This window comes from Micropterus dolomieu, linkage group LG01, assembly GCF_021292245.1.
Source record: "Micropterus dolomieu isolate WLL.071019.BEF.003 ecotype Adirondacks linkage group LG01, ASM2129224v1, whole genome shotgun sequence".
Classification (NCBI taxonomy): Eukaryota; Metazoa; Chordata; class Actinopteri; order Centrarchiformes; family Centrarchidae; genus Micropterus; species Micropterus dolomieu.
Genome location: NC_060150.1, coordinates 47,767,360 through 47,785,538, shown reverse-complemented (window position 1 = coordinate 47,785,538; position 18,179 = coordinate 47,767,360). Strand labels below are relative to the sequence as shown.

The 18,179-nt window shown below is 44.4% G+C and overlaps 2 protein-coding genes across 2 annotated transcripts in view; both read left to right on the top strand.

Moving 5' to 3' along the window:
• Positions 1 to 1,959, top strand: part of LOC123968492 (cytochrome b5) — a 10,100-nt gene extending 8,141 nt beyond the window's left edge. Inside the window, exon 5 of the mRNA XM_046045306.1 lies at positions 327 to 1,959. Coding sequence (XP_045901262.1) covers positions 327 to 405 — 79 coding nt within the window. The 3' untranslated portion in view covers positions 406 to 1,959. The remainder of the gene's footprint in view (positions 1 to 326) is intronic.
• A 7,496-nt stretch (positions 1,960 to 9,455) lies between these two features.
• ppp1r3g (protein phosphatase 1 regulatory subunit 3G) lies at positions 9,456 to 11,580 on the top strand. Its single transcript, XM_046045071.1, has one exon. It carries the CDS (start codon positions 9,562 to 9,564, stop codon positions 10,378 to 10,380), a length of 819 nt encoding a protein of 272 aa, XP_045901027.1. The 5' UTR covers positions 9,456 to 9,561; the 3' UTR covers positions 10,381 to 11,580.
• Positions 11,581 to 18,179: the final 6,599 nt, after the last annotated feature.

Genomic DNA, 18,179 nt, shown 5'->3' with positions numbered 1-18,179 from the left:
TTAGTCAGTCGCGTATTTAACTAGCTGTCTCTCTCTTACAGTTGGCGGTCTAACTGCTTAGTCAGTCGCATATTTAACTAGCTGTCTCTCTCTTACAGTTGGCGGTCTAACTGCTTAGTCAGTCGCGTATTTAACTAGCTGTCTCTCTCTTACAGCTGGCGGTCTAACTGCTTAGTCAGTCGCATATTTAACTAGCTGTCTCTCTCTTACAGTTGGCGGTCTAACTGCTTAGTCAGTCGCGTATTTAACTAGCTGTCTCTCTCTTACAGTTGGCGGTCTAACTGCTTAGTCAGTCGCATATTTAACTAGCTGTCTCTCTCTTACAGTTGGTGGTGTAACTGGTTGATTCCCGTTGTGGTAGCGGGCATCGTCACGATGGTGTACCGCATCTATTGCAGCGAGTGACATCATCAGTCATGCAGCTGTGACGTCATCATTGGGCACTGCAGCCAATTACCTCAGCTTCGGATTGACAGCTGCACCAGCCAATGGCAGCGCAGACTGGCTGCTGCAGACCAACAACCATCCAATCGCTGTTCTGGGATCACTCTCTCTACGCTGGCCCTCTCCTGTCGCAGCACTACAATTCCCAAGATTCATTTCATGCTCTTTAACCAACTAATCACATGGCATTATGTTAATGAAGACATTTTTAATATGTATGTTTTATAAAATCTTTATGATATGAAATCTTGTAGAAACACAGTGGATGTATAATTTGCTGCATGTTTTTATATCTTTGTAACTGGATGTAAATGAATTTATAATCAGCAGCTAACAGAGCTCCAAGATGTCACTACAGTCATGTGACTGACTGTCTTGAAGGAAATGTATGAAGTTTTTAACCACCTGGGTGCTGTTATAAACGTACAGGTGTGTTTGGATTCATATATCTTTTAACATTCTTTCCCAAATTCCCGCTTTTGATCGTTTGGTTATTCAAAATGTCTCAACTTTCTTTATCTCTGCAGTGAATCTGTTGGCAGCAGAGGCACCAGATTATCTTTTTATTAATGAAAATGACATAAATCGATCATCTGGTCACTCTGTCGCCTGTGTGACGCTTTGAGCAACCATTAACTGAGCTGCATTTACATCTGAAGTCAGACTTTCCTGACCTTTTCTGACCTGTGATCACCTGCTGGGACTCCGGGTCATGAGCTGTTGAACTAGAGGGGAGCGTCTTTTTATAAGCCTGAAGTGGTCAAATGTTCCAGTAATTAACAAGGTTAAAAGAAAAGTGCACATTAGCCATCATGTCATTAATGATCTCTTGACTCCATTATTGACTCCTGAAGTTACACAAAACTTTTGTTTCAAGAGAATTCATGTGAAAGTCGAGGTACAGTTTATTAGGAAAGCACCGATCTGACTTTTTGAGTCCCGATACCAAGACCTGGGCTTTGGGTATCCACCGATGGTGAGTATTATAGTACTGTTTCCAGTATAAAATTAATAATGTATTGGGAATCATGTTCTTTAACGTGAAGCTTCTGGAGGTGCTTTTCTCGTCATTCTCGTACTCAGTTGTTGTAGTTGTAATGAAACTGGGCACAATAAAAACAGAACAACAGAAGAGGTGCAAAAGACCCCAAGAATATTCAAAAAAAGATAAAAATAAAGTACTGGAACTAGCCGTGCGTGTTAAAAAAGGCACGATGATTGCTGACAAATCCTGTGGATGAACATTTAAACGTGTATTTTGAACCTGCTTCTAAATAGTTAATGAAATGATCTTGAAACAAAAGTTATGTTGAACCCAGAAAACTGAAAGTTGTACGAGTTTTAACCTTCATGTCGAGATCAAACCTGGCAGCTGTTTCTCTCGGAGCTGCAGGTAAACCGGTAGATGCGGCCAGTTAGTTTGGGATTCTGCACCCTGATGATGCTTTCTCACCTGTTCACCTGTCAGAGCTGCACATTCCTAAATAAATCTGCGTTTCACAGAATCACCACAAACAGCAACTGTCTCGTCACGTGGTCTGATCAGGGCCTGTTCAGATAGTGATTGATATCACACAAGCTTCTGTAGCAGGTGAGGTTGCTCAGGTAGCATGGTGCATCTCTAAAACACTGAATGTGGTGGAAAAGTTCACAGCGAGCAGCAGAACCAGCCTGAGAGATGAACGGCTCGGGAAACCTTTGCAGGTGTTTTGACTTTATAAGCTGATTAAAGCTCTTCTCAGATCGGCGTTTCTGTATTATAAAGTCTTTTATTCTAAAAGTCTAATAGTTTTCAGATACTGGAGTTTTGATTTCAGTGAGCTGTAATCATCAAGATTAAAACAAAAACAAGGGTTGAAATATGTCACTTTGTGTTTATTGAAACTAGAATATGTGAGTTTCATGAAAGAAAATTAAACTTTTCCACCATATTCTTATTTTTTGAGATGCACCTGAAGGAAAAGTTATTGTTTGACCTTGGAAACTGCAGTAGATCAGGTCCCAAAGGCCAGCTGTGAGTTCACTTTCAAGAAACAGACCTGCAGAAAAACAGGCCAAGCCGCCAGGATGTCTGAACGCCGCAGTAGTGAAAGTGAACAGCAGCTGAAAGACTTCACAGTGATTCTGCTCGTAATCAATGAAAACATGTTATCAGGAAAACGCACCGTTTGTCTTGATCCAAAGTTCAAACGTGGCTGCAGTTTAACCAAAAGATGTCTCTGTGTTGAGCTGCTCCCTGGAGAACCAAAACCCTGCTAAGCTCTGCTGATCCAGAATCAATTAATAGGACTGCTTATTGATTCACACTGAAAGACAACATGTGAACCATCTTAGAGTTCGGCGTGGGCCTGAAACCCAGACCAAGACCACCAGACTGGTGCTGCCAGATTTTAAGATCCAAACCTGACCTGAGACCCAAAGTCATGACTCGTTCATGACTGACCGTTACTGCTAAACACTGGCTACATGCTGTTTCTCTCCTCCCACTGGGGACTGTGTGTCTGTAGTTTTTTAAATATTTGAAAATAACTTCACCTGAAACCAGTGTCGAAGCTTTATGCATCAAAGAGGCCCGAACCGGAACCAAAACCCAGGAACTCCTAAGAAACTGCTCCAAAAGTGCCACTTAACTTTAGCTTCTTTCAGCAGATTGCAGAGTTGTGGATTTCTTTTAATGTGTGTTAGGTTCATGAAGTCCACCAAAATAAAATCACACTCTGACTGGATCCTCCTGAGAAAAGACTCCAGAGATGAATTACTCAACATATGACTTCCTCTACGAAACAGACTGTCGTGTTTTTGACTCCTAAACCTCACGTTTTAATCCAAAATGAGGGAACATTGAGTAGAGTTTTATTTTGAAATGTCACTGAAGGTGTGTTACTGTGTTGACTCTGTGAGAAACTGTGCTGGAGGTTATCAGCTTTATCAGAAGAAACACAAAGTCTGCAGCTCCGTCAGACTCACGGTGAATATGAAGATCAGGCTGCAGCCACGAATTCAGACTTTCAGTGGTTTAACGAGCCGGCAGATCGTTTCCAAAAACATAAAGATGCTCCACAACAATAGAAATGTGGAGAAAGGAAAGGAGTAAAATTAAAGTATATGCCGTCTGATTCATTCATAAAAGTTAAATTACCTTTTATCTTGTGCCATGTTTCCAGATTCTATTATAAAACTTGTGTTACTTTAAGTCTTTGTTCCTGCTGCTTTAAACCTGTGTTTTTAGGTTGGTTAAATATTTTCTTAATGTGTGTGTGCAGTCTGAATTCTCACTGATGCAGCTGAAGGCCAGAAACCAGAGAGGTGCTGCCCTCTAGTGCTCAAAAGTCGCCACCACCAATGTTTTTGAAAACTGGAAACCGGTTACTGGTTTTGAGTGAAAAACAAATATCAGATATTTATTTGTTTTAGAATCTTCATAAATTCATGTAGAGATTTTAAATGGTCTCAGCAGTGGGGGGAAAAAAGATAACAAACAACATAACCACCGTTCAAAAACAAGAAGAATTAAATGATTTATCATCAACACTGCAGTTAATCAGTGTGCAAAAGTCACGTTAAATCATTTTCTCTGCTGTTAAATGTCTCCGTAGTTTATTTAATCTACTGGACGTGTTTTTAGTTCTAGTTGAATGTTCACACAGCTCTGAACCAGTGGTGTAGTCTACTTTTTTGTAGTGAGTATACTGTGTTTTTTCCCGAGCGAGCAACCCGTCCCAGAGCGACTCGTCCCAGAGCAACCCATCCAAGAGAAACCCGTCCAAGAGCAACCCGTCCCAGAGCGACCCTTCCCAGAGAGACCCATCACAGAGCGACCCCTCCGAGAGAGACCCCTCCCAGAGAGACCCATCACAGAGAGACCCATCACAGAGAGACCCATCACAGAGCGAGCGACCCATCCCAGAGTGACCCATCAGAGCGAGCGACCCCTCCCAGAGAGACCTGTCCCAGAGTGACCCATCAGAGCGAGCGACCCGTCTCAGAGCGAACCGTCCCAGAGAGACCCGTCCCAGAGAGACCCATCACAGAGCGAGTGACCCATCCCAGAGCGACCCATCCCAGAGCGACCCATCCCAGAGCGACCCATCAGAGCGAGCGACCCGTCCCAGAGCGACCTGTCCCAGAGCGACTCGTCCCAGAGCGACCCATCCCAGAGCGACTCGTCCCAGAGCGACCCATCACAGAGTGACCTGTCCCAGAGTGACCCATCCACAGAGCGAGCGACCCGTCCCAGAGCGACTCGTCCCAGAGCAACCCGTCCAAGAGAAACCCGTCCAAGAGAAACCCGTCCCAGAGCGAATCGTCCCAGAGCGACCCATCACAGAGCGAGCGACCCGTCCCAGAGTGACCCATCCCAGAGCGACTTGTCCCAGAGCGACTCGTCCCAGAGAGACCCATCACAGAGCGAGTGACCCATCCCAGAGCAACCCATCAGAGCGAGCGACCTGTCCCAGAGCGACCTGTCCCAGACTGACCCATCACAGAGTTACCTGTCCCAGAGCGACCCATCACAGAGCGACTCGTCCCAGAGCGACCTGTCCCAGAGTGACCCATCACAGAGTGACCTGTCCCAGAGTGACCCATCCACAGAGCGAGCGACCCGTCCCAGAGCGACTCGTCCCAGAGCAACCCGTCCAAGAGCGAGCCGTACCAGAGCGACTCGTCCCAGAGCGAGCGACCCGTCTCAGAGCGAATCGTCCCAGAGAGACCCCTCCCAGAGAGACCTGTCCCAGAGTGACCCATCAGAGCGAGCGACCCGTCTCAGAGCGAACCGTCCCAGAGCGAACCGTCCCAGAGAGACCCGTCCCAGAGAGACCCATCACAGAGCGAGTGACCCATCCCAGAGCGACCCATCAGAGCGAGCGACCCGTCCCAGAGCGACCTGTCCCAGAGCGACTCGTCCCAGAGCGACCCATCACAGAGCGACTCGTCCCAGACTGACCCATCACAGAGTGACCTGTCCCAGAGCGACCCATCACAGAGCGACTCGTCCCAGAGCGACCTGTCCCAGAGTGACCCATCACAGAGTGACCCATCCACAGAGCGAGCGACCCGTCCCAGAGCGACTCGTCCCAGAGCAACCCGTCCAAGAGCGACCCGTCCCAGAGCAAATCATCCCAGAGCGACCCGTACCAGAGCGACTCGTCCCAGAGCGACTCGTCCCAGAGAGACCCGTCCCAGAGCGAGCGACCCGTCTCAGAGCGAATCGTCCCAGAGAGACCCGTCCCAGAGCGAGCGACCCGTCTCAGAGCGAATCGTCCCAGAGAGACCCGTCCCAGAGCGACATGTCCCAGAGCGACCCGTCCCAGAGAGACCCGTCCCAGAGCGAGCGACCCGTCTCAGAGCGAATCGTCCCAGAGAGACCCGTCCCAGAGCGACATGTCCCAGAGAGACCCGTCCCAGAGCGACATGTCCCAGAGCGAACCTGCCTTACTGTCACTTATCAGTGACAGTGTTTAGATGCAGTCAGTAGATGCGGCAGAAATAGAGTGATCACAATGCTGACTAGTAAACTGAATCTGGTTTTCAAAAAAGGAAAGACAAAGGAAAGGACATCAATCTGTACCTTTCTGTAAGAAAGGTGGCCGGCCTTTAGTCTGTGAGTGGTGTTAACCTGTTGACTTAATGTCCATAGTGAAGCGAGCTGCAGACTAGTGTTAGCCTACATTTCATCAACATTTAATCAGTGCAGGGAAACTTTTAGCAAGATATTCATATTAAATCATTGTCCCTGCCCCTTTTAGCAGACTAACAACAGATGAGTCTGCAGCAGCCCAGTCTGCCCATTACTGCAGCCTCCCTGTCCCAGTGAAGAAGGTGAGCAGCACTGTGTTAATGAGTTAGCATCATGTCAGGGAGTCTGTGGGGATTCCTCTGTCTCTCTTGCTCTTTTTACCATTACAAAATAGAAAATTAAATATTTCTAAATCACAGAAACTCAAACACAAATTATTTTCTCACATAATGATCATTATGAAATGAATAAAATTAAATAACACCTTCCTGTCTGTCCCGGATGCTGGACAGCAGCTTACCTCAGCCTGCATGTAAGTTACAGACTATATTAAAATAATCCAGTTTGATACGTTTATTTAGATTGAATTATGGCCGTTAAATGACATCTATAGATACAGACTTTATTATTCCCATCATGAAGGGCAATTTATTTGAGAAGCAAACAGTGAACTGCATCCTGTATGCAGACTTGTACAAATCACCAGCAGTAAATATTGTGCTAGTATTGAACTACAAGAAGCCAGACACTTTAATTAGAGGGATGTAAAGCTTTTGATGGGAAAGTTAAGTCCTAGAGAAGTAGTGGCAGCTCTGTGCGGAGGGGGTCCAATTTGGGGTTTTTTGTCATGGGGCCCGAAATTCCTGGTGGCCCCCCTGATACCAACCATGCTGTTACAGCTCCGTTAATGATGACGATGCTTTCACTCACCAGGTAACGTTGTGACAGCATCAGCCCCATCTGGCTCGTCTCCTGTACCTTCAGCAACCTTTAACCTTCTGCTGCAGCCTTACCTAAACACTGTGAGTGTAGTTTGAGTTTGCTCTTGTTTCACATTAGTTCATTTCAAACCTGCGCAGACTGACCGCCACGCAGCCGTGTTGTTGTTTGCTGGGTGACGTCAGCTCCCGGTCACAGGCCACGGACGCCGCAAACGTCAGCTCAGAGCTGCGCAGCACAGACGGGGTGAATTTCTGCGTCCATGTTTTCAGCAGCGCAGGAGGAAGTATATCGCTCATCACTGATGTACAGCAGGATGTAGTTGTTGATCTGATGATTGTTTTCATTCTGGATCAATCAGCTGATTGTTTCCTCCATTAATCGGTTGATTGTTTGGTTCGTCACAGTTACCCGGAGAACAAAGTGACTCCTTCACAACGCTTGTTGTGTCCAAACCGAAGTACATTTACTCCAGTACTGTACTTAAGTACAAATCAGAGGTATTTGTACTTTACTCGAGTATTTTCTTTCAATGCCACTCAACTTCTACTCCACCACATCTCGTTTATCTGACAGCTTCAGTTACTTTACAAAGTCAGATGTTTACACACAAAACACATGAAGAGTTTATAAAATAAACGTTTATACAAGTACAGCCGGGACATTCGTTGATTGATAGAAATTTAATTGGCAAATACTTTGATGATCGTTGAAGTTGTTTTTTTTAATGTAAAAACATTTCATGTGAAGATTTGCTGCTTTTCTTTTTGGTTATTTTAATGGATTTATAATCATTTTCAGGGTTAAACTGACTGAAAAAGCATCGTGAAGGCGTCGCTTTGGGCAATTGTGACCACATTTTCACTATTTTCAGAGTTTTTACAATCGATCAATGGAGAAAATAATCATTACCGGAATTAAAAAGTAAAATCCTGCTTTTAGATGAAGTGATAATGTTTAACAGTCACACGGGATGTTTTTCATTCTGCATTGAGTATAAGTAACTTTTTCAATGCAGTACTTTTATGACGTAGTCTTTTTACAGTGTGGTATTAGTACTTTGTCGAAAAACCTTGACGTAATGACCCGAATGCGACAACAAGCTGCAGCAATGGTACTTTTATTTACAATAAGTAAAACATTTAATTAACATAACATACAGTGTGGTGTAGTGAATCAGTGGCGTCAGCGTGTGTAGCCTACATGATGAAATGAGCAGTGAGATGTAAGAAGGAAAGCGAAAAGGAAAAACGGCGCTCTCTCCCACAATGCCGCTGGTGCGTTTACTGCAGTAAAGGATCTGAATACTTCGTCCACCATTATTATTAACAAACATTTGTTTTATTCATATTTTAGTACTGTTATAATGGAGCATGGTGAATTTTTAGCTTTTTTGTTTTACTTGTTATTTCTCTATTTATTTATTGTAACAAATCAAATTTCCTGTGAAGGATCAAGGTTGTTTATTGGTCCTCATACAGCACAAGGCTGCACAGAGAAACGAAATCTGTAGTTCCTTCATGCTACAAACACAACATATAACTAAGTGTAGGCCTATATTAAAATATGGTAACATATAAAGTAAAATAAAACAATATATACAGTTATTTATACACATACACACCCAGAACACATGTGCCTGTAGGGTGAATGTAAACAGCAGCAACCAGATGATGACTTCATCTTCACAATAAACATAGATGCATATATGGACTCCATCAAACATTCAAAAAACTGCAAAGCTCACAGGAACTAAATTCAACACTTATGACCTCGTGGAAGTGACTGATGTTGCAACTCGAGAACTGAAGCTGGTGCTTTAACCTGGACTTTTTCATTGAAATTATCTTCCCTGGACAATGAAACGCTTTATGTCTTTATATGTTGTGTGTATCCTGACGTTCTCAATAAAGTCAATAAAAAAAGAGCATGACGTGCGTTTGTTTACTGGCCGCCTGTGACGCACTGGTTGGAGCCACGTTCACGTTATGTAACAACGTGAACGTGTGTGACGTGATTCTTAGAAACTGCCTTTCACAGCAGTATAACTTTATTTATACGCCCTGTAGAGACAAACGGGTAAATATTTATTTATTTTGACGCTGATTTGCAGACTTTAATGACACTGCGTTCAAACCACTTTACATGTAAATAGACTATTTTATTTCTTACATTTTCTTTGTGGTAATGTTTATCAAACAATATTTATTTGACCTCCATCACTGTTTTGCATGAGAATCACTAAAGATAAGTACAGGTTTATTGTTTGTGTAATTTCCTGAAGAGCAGGTGGAGAGAAAGATGTGTGTGTTATCAGCTGGTACTCTGTGCTTCAACAGGATTTTCAATGCGTGCTTGTTAATGAGCGTCACATTGGAACTTTATTTAAACACACATTAATGTTGTTGAGTTGTTGTGGAACTACTGTTGTTGTAGTAAAGTTATTTGATGCTCCGCTGCACGCAAACAGGTGAAAGTTGATGCTTCGTGACGGTGCGCGTGCTTCTGCCAGCAGCTGCAGAGTGACTCTGCACGCGCTCTGTTGTCACCACGTTGTCCTCTGGAGGGGGCGGGGGTCTCTACTCTACTATAGAAGCTGCCCCGCACCGGGACTCCCGCGGACTGCGGACCGGCCTGCAGCGACAGCCTCCCGGGCAGAGATGTCCCGCTCACCTCTCCAGCTCCAGTCCGGGGCAGAGTGGCCCTCCTCGGAGCAGGCCATGGAGAACGGCCACGAGGAGGAGGAGGAGGAGGGCGATCTGGACGACGAGGTGGACGCTTCTCATCTGGAGCGATTCATGAAAGACAGGAGGAGAGCCAGGTCCCTGCCAGCCTACCCGGCGGCGCTCCTGGACCGCGTGTCTGGGAGTAACGAGAGGAAGCGGGTGAAGTTCGCAGACTCCATGGGGCTGAACCTGGCCAGCGTCAAGCACTTCAGCTCGCTGGAGGAGCCGCAGATCCCCAGTAAAGTCCTGTCCAGGCACAAGAGCTTCCCGCCGCAGCAGCAGGACTTGCTGAACGACCTGTGCCAGAGCTTCAAGTCCAGTCTGGACACGGACCGGCTGGTCGCCTGCTTCCCGGAGAACCGTGAGGTGGAGCGGAGAGTCCAGCACCTCCGCGTCTGCCTGGAGAAGGTCGCCATCACCCAGTTTGACTTGCGGGGGCAGATCCGGGTCTTCACCAGCTGCACCGACAAAGAGGTCGGAGTGAGGTACACCTTCAACGACTGGCTCTCCTACGTGGACGCGCAGGCTCTGCCGGTGGCCGCGGACCAGCCGGGCTTTGTGGGAGAGCGGTTCAGCTTCACCGTGTACACGCCGCCCTTCATGGACCCCAGCTCGGCCGTGCACATGGCCGTGTACCTGAAGAGTGAGGAGGGGGAGTTCTGGGACAACAACGAGGAGCAGAACTACACCCTCAGGTACCACTGCATGCCCAGCACCACAACCTTTGTCAGCGCCGCTTTCCACGCCACCTGACCGGCGCGTGTGTCGTGCGTAAAACCTACAGATCTGCGCGTTAAAGCTTTCCACCAGTCCCGTCTGCTGAAAGAAATGCTTTGATATGCAGCTGCGGAATATTCTGTAATGTGCTGAGTCTTCTTGAGACAAGGGTTTCTGAACTTCCACTTGGATCGATGGACTTTGTCTGTCCGAGGAAACAGAAGCCCCGGACTTTAACTTCAACAACCTTCTGGATGTTTTGGATCTGTTGACAGCCACAAGTGTCTCTGCCTCACTGCTGCTCCTGGATTCTGCACTTTCCTGAGTCCACACACCTAAAAACAGATGTTCAGCTCTATAATTAAGGACAATAAACAAACACAAAGCCTGGCAGGCCTTAATCACTGGGACAAAACCTCATGTAAATGTCTATGGTGCTCAAATTAAAGGCTGCACCGGGGGAGCTGCTTGTGCCCTGTCAGCGGAAATGATCACAATGAAAGCGCTTTTTATTTGCAAATGATCGTGTTTGCCAATCGTTAGTCTAATCTGACATTTCTGTTACCAATTTTAAAATGCAGATTTCAGTCAAAGACCTTTAGAGTGATTCTTACTACACATTCGTTTTATTCCCTTACGGTTTAAAAAAGTCAGTTTGCAGACTCCTCTTGTAGGCTAATCCATGGCACTGATCATCATTCTGATCAATGTGACATTATTGTTGCTTAATAATGCAGTTTGAGTGCAGGTTGTTGTGAAAAACGCTGCACTGCCTCATGTTCACATTACACAACTTTCAAGACTCATTTTTATCCTGTAAGGAAATAAACAGGGAAGCAGTGGCTCCCTGAACTGCAGATAAAGCACATTAAAATGAATAAAATGCAGCTGTGTAGTCTGTAAATTGATTATCTATGATGTTTGTTGGATGTACTTTAAATAAATTTTGCTAAAATATGCAAAACAACCAGTATGGACCTTTAAATTTAGCCAAAAAAACCTTTTAATTCAGCCTGTCAGCTGATTTTCTTTAAGGTGTTCCAACATCTGGTTGTTCAGATAAATCCTTTGATGTCTCATGATGCTGAAACATGCCCTGCAGCCAAAAACAGAATAAAAAAAAAACGCCTGGGGGAAATTAACTGTTCATTCTTTTTGCCGCAGTTATTTCAACAAAGAGATTTTAGAAAGAATTGTGTTTAGAGTGGAAGATTTTGTCAAAGTGATCTTGTTCAATAAAAGCTGATTTCAAACCAAGACATGGATTTGCAGTGGTGTTGAATTTTGCATTTTGATATGTGAAAGATTTACTTTCTACTCTTCCTCTTTGCCATCTGACAGGTGGAATCACCACTTTACAGATTCATGTTTCATATTTAACATGAGAAAAGATCATAAACCCTGAAGTCTCGGTTGTTTCTGGTTTTGATTATTGATGCGTTAAGACAGGGACTGTTCATCACAATGTTTACTTTGGATACTTGGGTACATTTTACTGCTGACACTTAACAATACAAGACTCACATCCTCGCTACATGTCAGGCAGACATAAAACAACAACTTTACTGGCCTCTTTAGCTCCAGCACGCAGGTTTACAGAACAATCCTTCATTGAAGTTCCCGGAAACAGATGTGAGGACGTTTGATCCACGGGCTCAGACGGTTCAGTTCTGCGGTGGAACGCCGGCCCGCTCATGAAACACAAGAAACAGACACAGTCTTCTCTTTGTGAAACAGGACGCGGGAGGAAGTGGGTGACTGAAGACGCACAGCAGACGAGATCCAACCACAACCAGGTCCAAGGTTTCAGGTCTGATTCCAGGTCTGTTCTTTTACATTAAATTACATTTAGCTGACGCTTTTATCCAAAGAGACTTACAGTTGCCATACATGTCAGAGGTCGCACGCCTCTGGAGCAACGAGGGGTTAAGTGTCTTGCTCAGGGACACAATGGTGGATGTCCCAATGAGGAATTGAACCCGGGTCGCTCACACCAAACCACTGTTCCATCCCACTCCTGTGCCTGGGATGCTCAAATCTTCCAGCAAAGTACGTCATACATCATATAAATCATCTTAAAGGTCCCATATTCTGCTCATTTTCAGGCTCATTTGAATTTTGGGTTTCTACTAGAAAATATTTTATGGTGCTTTATTGTTTAATCCCGTCCACTGCTCCTCTTTCACCCTCTGTCTGAACACTCTTTTTTAGCCACTGTGTCTTTAAGCCCCCCCCTTCCCTGAAAGCCCACTTTATTCTGATTGGCCAACATCTGGAAGCATCCTGAGGGGCAGGAAGTAGCTGCACAGCTCGGCATCGATGTGGAGATCAGGCTGTGTGAGACTGCACCTCACTGATTACTGTGAAAAAAACAATACATAACTTTATTCTTTGGTTTTGGTGAAACTGGATCAGAGGTTAGTTGAGCTGGAGGGTTTCCAGTATGTCTCGCAGAAAGTGCTTTTATTGTTATGAAGGTAAATATTTTCCCTCTGATGTCTTTCAGCTGCTCTGCCTTAAGTTTTGGTGATTTTGTTAGTTTCTTTAGCCGCTAACTACTGCTAACAATAGCTAGTTAGCTCAGTTAGCTGTGCAACTAGCCGTCCTATTAGCGGACTGTGCACGGACTGGAAGCTTGGCGTGTTGGTGTTTACACCTCCAGCGTTAGTACAGAAGCTCTGGACCGCTGCATTAGGCGGAGCCAGATGATGACAGTAGTTAGCGGTTAGCGATGTATTTATTGGGCGGGGCCAACTACTGCACTGAAGCGCTGGAGGAGGTCCTATCCCTCCATGATGTCATGAAGGGAGCAGAATCCAAACAGCGTGTTTACACTCACGTTTACTGAAAGACTGAACAGGGGCAAAAGAGAGAGGATGTTTTTTAGACACACCAGAGACAAGATTGAAAAGACAAGTGGATTTTGTGTAATCCTGGTCCATTTAAACAGAAACTGTGTTTAACACAAACAGTAACAGCACAGGTTGAGGTTTACTCTGCTTTCCTGTATAATCTAAAAACAACATAGGCTAACTGTAGCCTCAGTAGCGCCCTAGTGTTTTAATTACACACCAGAAAGCTAAACTGCTGGATGGACGAAAACTCTTTGTTGAGATTTTATCACCAGGTGGGGGTAAAATGTAGCGTTTGTTCTGAGGGCGGCGCCAGAGGAAAGGTCATGTTCCCTGAATCCAAAGGGTTTATCCTCTGTACGGTGGCCATTTTGGGACAGACTCAGACTTTACCTTGTCAGATTGAATCAACTTTAATCAGGCTAAAATGGAGGACATGCGGTTAGAATCCTGTTTTTTTCACAAATCGCACCCTGCTGATAGCTACTACCCATGTTAGTGTTAGCATATTGCCAGTAGCAAACGCTACCATGTTAGCATGCTAATGCAATGGTTAGCGGAACATGCTAATGATCACAAAAAAAAATTAGTAAGCTATTAGATTAGACCAGTGTGTGAATTTTAAGGCGTATCCTGATCCATTTAGATTAAAAGACTTGTCTCAGGCTCGTCCACACGGGTCGACCTTCTGCTACGTTTGCTCCTCTCCGTCCAGACTAAAACGGAGAAAACGAAGACCTAAAACGCTGCAGACCCCGTTTTTCATTTTGAAACTCCAGGTAGCGTTTTAGTGAAAACGGGCAAAAACGGAGGACTTTAGAAACAATGACGCAGACGCTCGGCTCTCTGATTGGGTCTCATAAGTCATGCAAAGCAGAAACATGATGCTGCAAACATGAGTTTTTTATTTGGTATTTTTATTGAAATATTTTGTACCGTGCAAACAACACTTACAGCCTACACTTGTACTGTGCATGTCGCCGTCTTTAGTAGTCCCAGCTCATTATTGGTCCATGCAAAATAAATAAAATCTAAATAAATCTTTGAATTTCTTTATTCTTTCGCCAAATCTTCTACGGAACAGACCATCTGCTTCATGTGTACACTGGGCGTCCCAGTGTACACATGAAGCAGATGGTCTGTTGTGGACGCGGCCTCAGAGAGCTGCGTCTTCCTCTGTTCACAGTTCAGTTTTACTGAGAAAAATATCGCACGATAAGGAGGATCAGGTTTAACCGGTGTGAGAGATGAAAAAAATGGTGATGAAAAGCCTGATTACCTATTTTTTTAATTTTATTTACCATTTATTTATTTAATTAATATTTTACACTGCAGTGTAGCTTTTACTGTCCCCGTTATTCAGGGTTCGATTTTTCTAGAATCAGATATTTCTTGCTTCTTAAACTCAACTCCTCCATCATAAGCAGTCAGACAAAGTCTTAACAGGGCCGAGCAGAATCTCCAGTGAAGCTCTCCGCTGGTCGTGGTGTTCTCGTGCAGGCCGCTGCTGTTTCGACCGCGAATAAGAGGAAGTCTCGTACGAGAGATGGGAAATCAACAAACAATAGAAGGTGAGAAGCCTGATTATCCAATCAGAGTTTTGGATGAAGCATTTTAAATTGCCTTGTTGTTGAAATATGCCGTCCAAACAAACCTGCCTTGCAGCCATAACACACAGTTCTCTTACATTTTCTGCAGTGTGCGATTGCGTTTGCTAATTTACAGTGGACCAGGATACCAGCCAACATTATTCTGTACGTGAGATCCTCCAGGTCTGTCCTCCTGTCTGTCTCTGTCAGTCATCTTTACACGAGGGCTAAAGTTCAGAAGTCCGACGTCTCTGAAAATAGTCCTGTTGACAAACCTGATGACATCTGTTTGATCGGTCAACACTGACAGAGATTCAAAGGGATATTTCAGGTAGAAAGTGGAGCGGCGCGCCACGGCCGTCTCATGATCACTCAGAAACAACCTCAGAGACACATGATCACCTCTTAAAATATGTTTTTGTGATCGCTGATGCAAACTGTTTGGCATGACAGATGGCTGTAAATACAACAATACCCACGAGGCTTGGCTGCGTGCTTCAGGAGAAGAAGCCAGTCAGAGAGCCAAAACATTGATGTCTCAATTGTTGAGCAGCACGGCGGCTCAGTGACTAGCGCCGACGCCTCACAGGGTCTTTCTGTGGGGAGTTTGTATGTTAGGTTAATCCTCCCGCAGCGCCCCCTGACCGCCGGTTCTATGCCTGACCTCCAACTAGAAAAAGTACCATGAACGACACTTGAAGTAAAATATCTCAGAAGGAGCTGAAAGACGTCCGATAACAACGGCAGCTCCACAGGAAGCACACATTGGAAACAGTGAACCATCAACTGGAAGACGACATGAAGTAGAGCTGGCCGATAAAAACAAGTCATGTCATTCGGTATCGATAATTATCAGGATTCTTTCCAGTTTAAAGGCTTTAAAGTTTGGCTCCTGAGTGAAAGTTGAATAAACCAGATGGTTAATTTTAAAGTTTTCTTTTACGGTCAGCAAGGGCGTCGCTTCGTGTTGAAAAGTGGTCAAGGACATAGGGGCTGAGATTAGGGGTGTGAAGAGCTGGCGAGACATCACCATCCGCGATATTAGGTTCACGAGAATGAGACGAAAAGATCTCCTCAATGCCGAGATATCTGAGCGGGGTGTTACTACTTGGGGCGCACAACACTGACCCAAACCTGACTCAGATAAACACCTTTAAAAACAACCAAATCAGTGGAATTTATTAACATAACAAAACAATAAATCAAGAACCCCAAAAACACAAAAATCCCCAGCTCAGAGGCTGCAAGACCAGCAGTCCCAGATCAAAATACCTCTCTTCTGAAGCTTGGACAGGAGCTCTTAAAGACCGCCTTCTGAGGCCAGGTGGACCCCGTTCAGCAATTAGCTGGAGCAGAACTACAGGACACCGCACAGGGAGTCTGGGAGGACCTCCCCCAGGAAACTTTGATCTTTAAACACTTCATGTCCTGCATTCTGGTGACCGTTTCTGCACCAATTTATAGTGGAACTGTTTTTATTTATGTAAAAGGAAAAACAAAATTCAGGTATTTCAAAATATATGTTTTTTTTTTCATCAAATCATGCTTTAAAAAAGTGGCGGGGACATGTCCAGCGTCCCCAGCGTCAATGACAACTATGATGGACAGAACAAACAGTGGATCGCTTCACAAAACTGAGGCACAACATTCACACCTATTATGATAAACTGATGTAGAAATATGTCCCCAATGTTATCAGGTAGCTGAAGAAGACAGACACTCCTAATAACAATCTGAGCCTGTCAGCGGCAAAAACAAGCACTTTAGTGGACGTTCTTTGACGTTGCAGCCCTGTTTCACTGCTGCAGGTTGAAAAATCTACAAGTACCCCTTTAAGCTGCAGACTGTAACAAAGCACGCTGCAGAATTTGAAGCTCTGTGATTGGGTGTTTCATGCTGAAAAGCAGCTTGCGAGCGGGCTTCTTGTGCCTTTAACTTCTTAGTAAAAGTACTGATTCCACTGATCATTCACCTGGAAGAGTTTCATGTCCATCCAAACCCTGCAAAGCTTCACTGTCACTGAATGAACGGGTCTGAAACGCAGTGGCACATTTGGTACAGTGCCGAATTTCATTTTAATCCCCCCATGATTCGCAGGTATTTCACTCTAGGCCAACACTTCCTGGCTTGGCTTACAAGCAGCAACCCTGACCCAGAAGCAGAAGTCAGCATCAAGTCTGAAGTCCTTCTAGTGAATGTAGGACTCGTGCGGAGCACGTGCACGAGGCATCCTCTCCGTGTGTTCCTCTGATGAAACAGCGATCACTGATTGAGCAACCTGATCTCTCACACCCGTGTTTGTCCCAGTCTTTGTGTGTAACCGGGCCGGCGGGCTTATACCAACAGATGGGTCTATTAATAGCAGCCGCTGGTACCTTGTTGGTCAGTCACCTCCTTCACCTTCACCCTCCTCCACCAAAACCAAACGCACCCCTGAGCTCACGAGCATCACGCACTTTGGCACTGTACGAAAAGATACTACATATCTGCTCAATAAAAATGAGGCAACAGCTTACAAGCAATATTAATTAAATTTCACAATGTTTGGTATCGAGTAAATATTAATTAACCCTTTGTAGTTATAAATTTAATATGAGTAGATTCAAGTAGAAAACAGAATTAATTACCACCTAAACAAAAATACTGAGTTGATTTGAAATAGATAAACTCCCTAATGTGTAAACAGCACTAATAAATCTAAATTTAATTATATATATCAATGATATATAATTGAGTAGGGGAGAGCGGGGTATGTTGTCACACTTTTCACACTAACATTTACTGAGCACCGTACATCACAATGGTCCAAATGTTTTGTATTCATTACATCTTCATATCTTATCTCATTATGGAGCTGTAGAGAGTGAATAGAGAGAGTGCACATGTGACAATTTTCCCCCCATCGGCAGGTAAGTTGTCACGCTGGGTTAGAACAGTTAGAAACTTATGAATATTGATTTCAAATTGTAACCAGAACTAAAAATATAATCAATCAACAATCAAGCCCAGAGAATTTGGAAAGTAAATAATTTAAATCAAAACACAAATGTTGGCAGAGCTCACATTAAGTGGGACAGCGTCTTTCTTTGAACTTTAAAATCAAACGTTCTCTGGAGTGCAAATAGATCTGTGGTAACTGAATGTAATGCTGCAGATAACTTTATTAAATGTGTAACTTCTTAACTAAACAGATGTAAACAGATGGGGTGTTTAAACACATTAATTCAACTAATTTTGCATTTCTGTACGACGTACATCTGTATCAGACTGATCAGACATGTGTTGAGAGTCACAGTTCTGGCAGACATAAATTGCCTGGCCTGAGGTGTGAGCATGTTTTTCTTTTTTTCCACACACTTAAACAACGTCTTCTTTGGAATACTGCATGAAAATG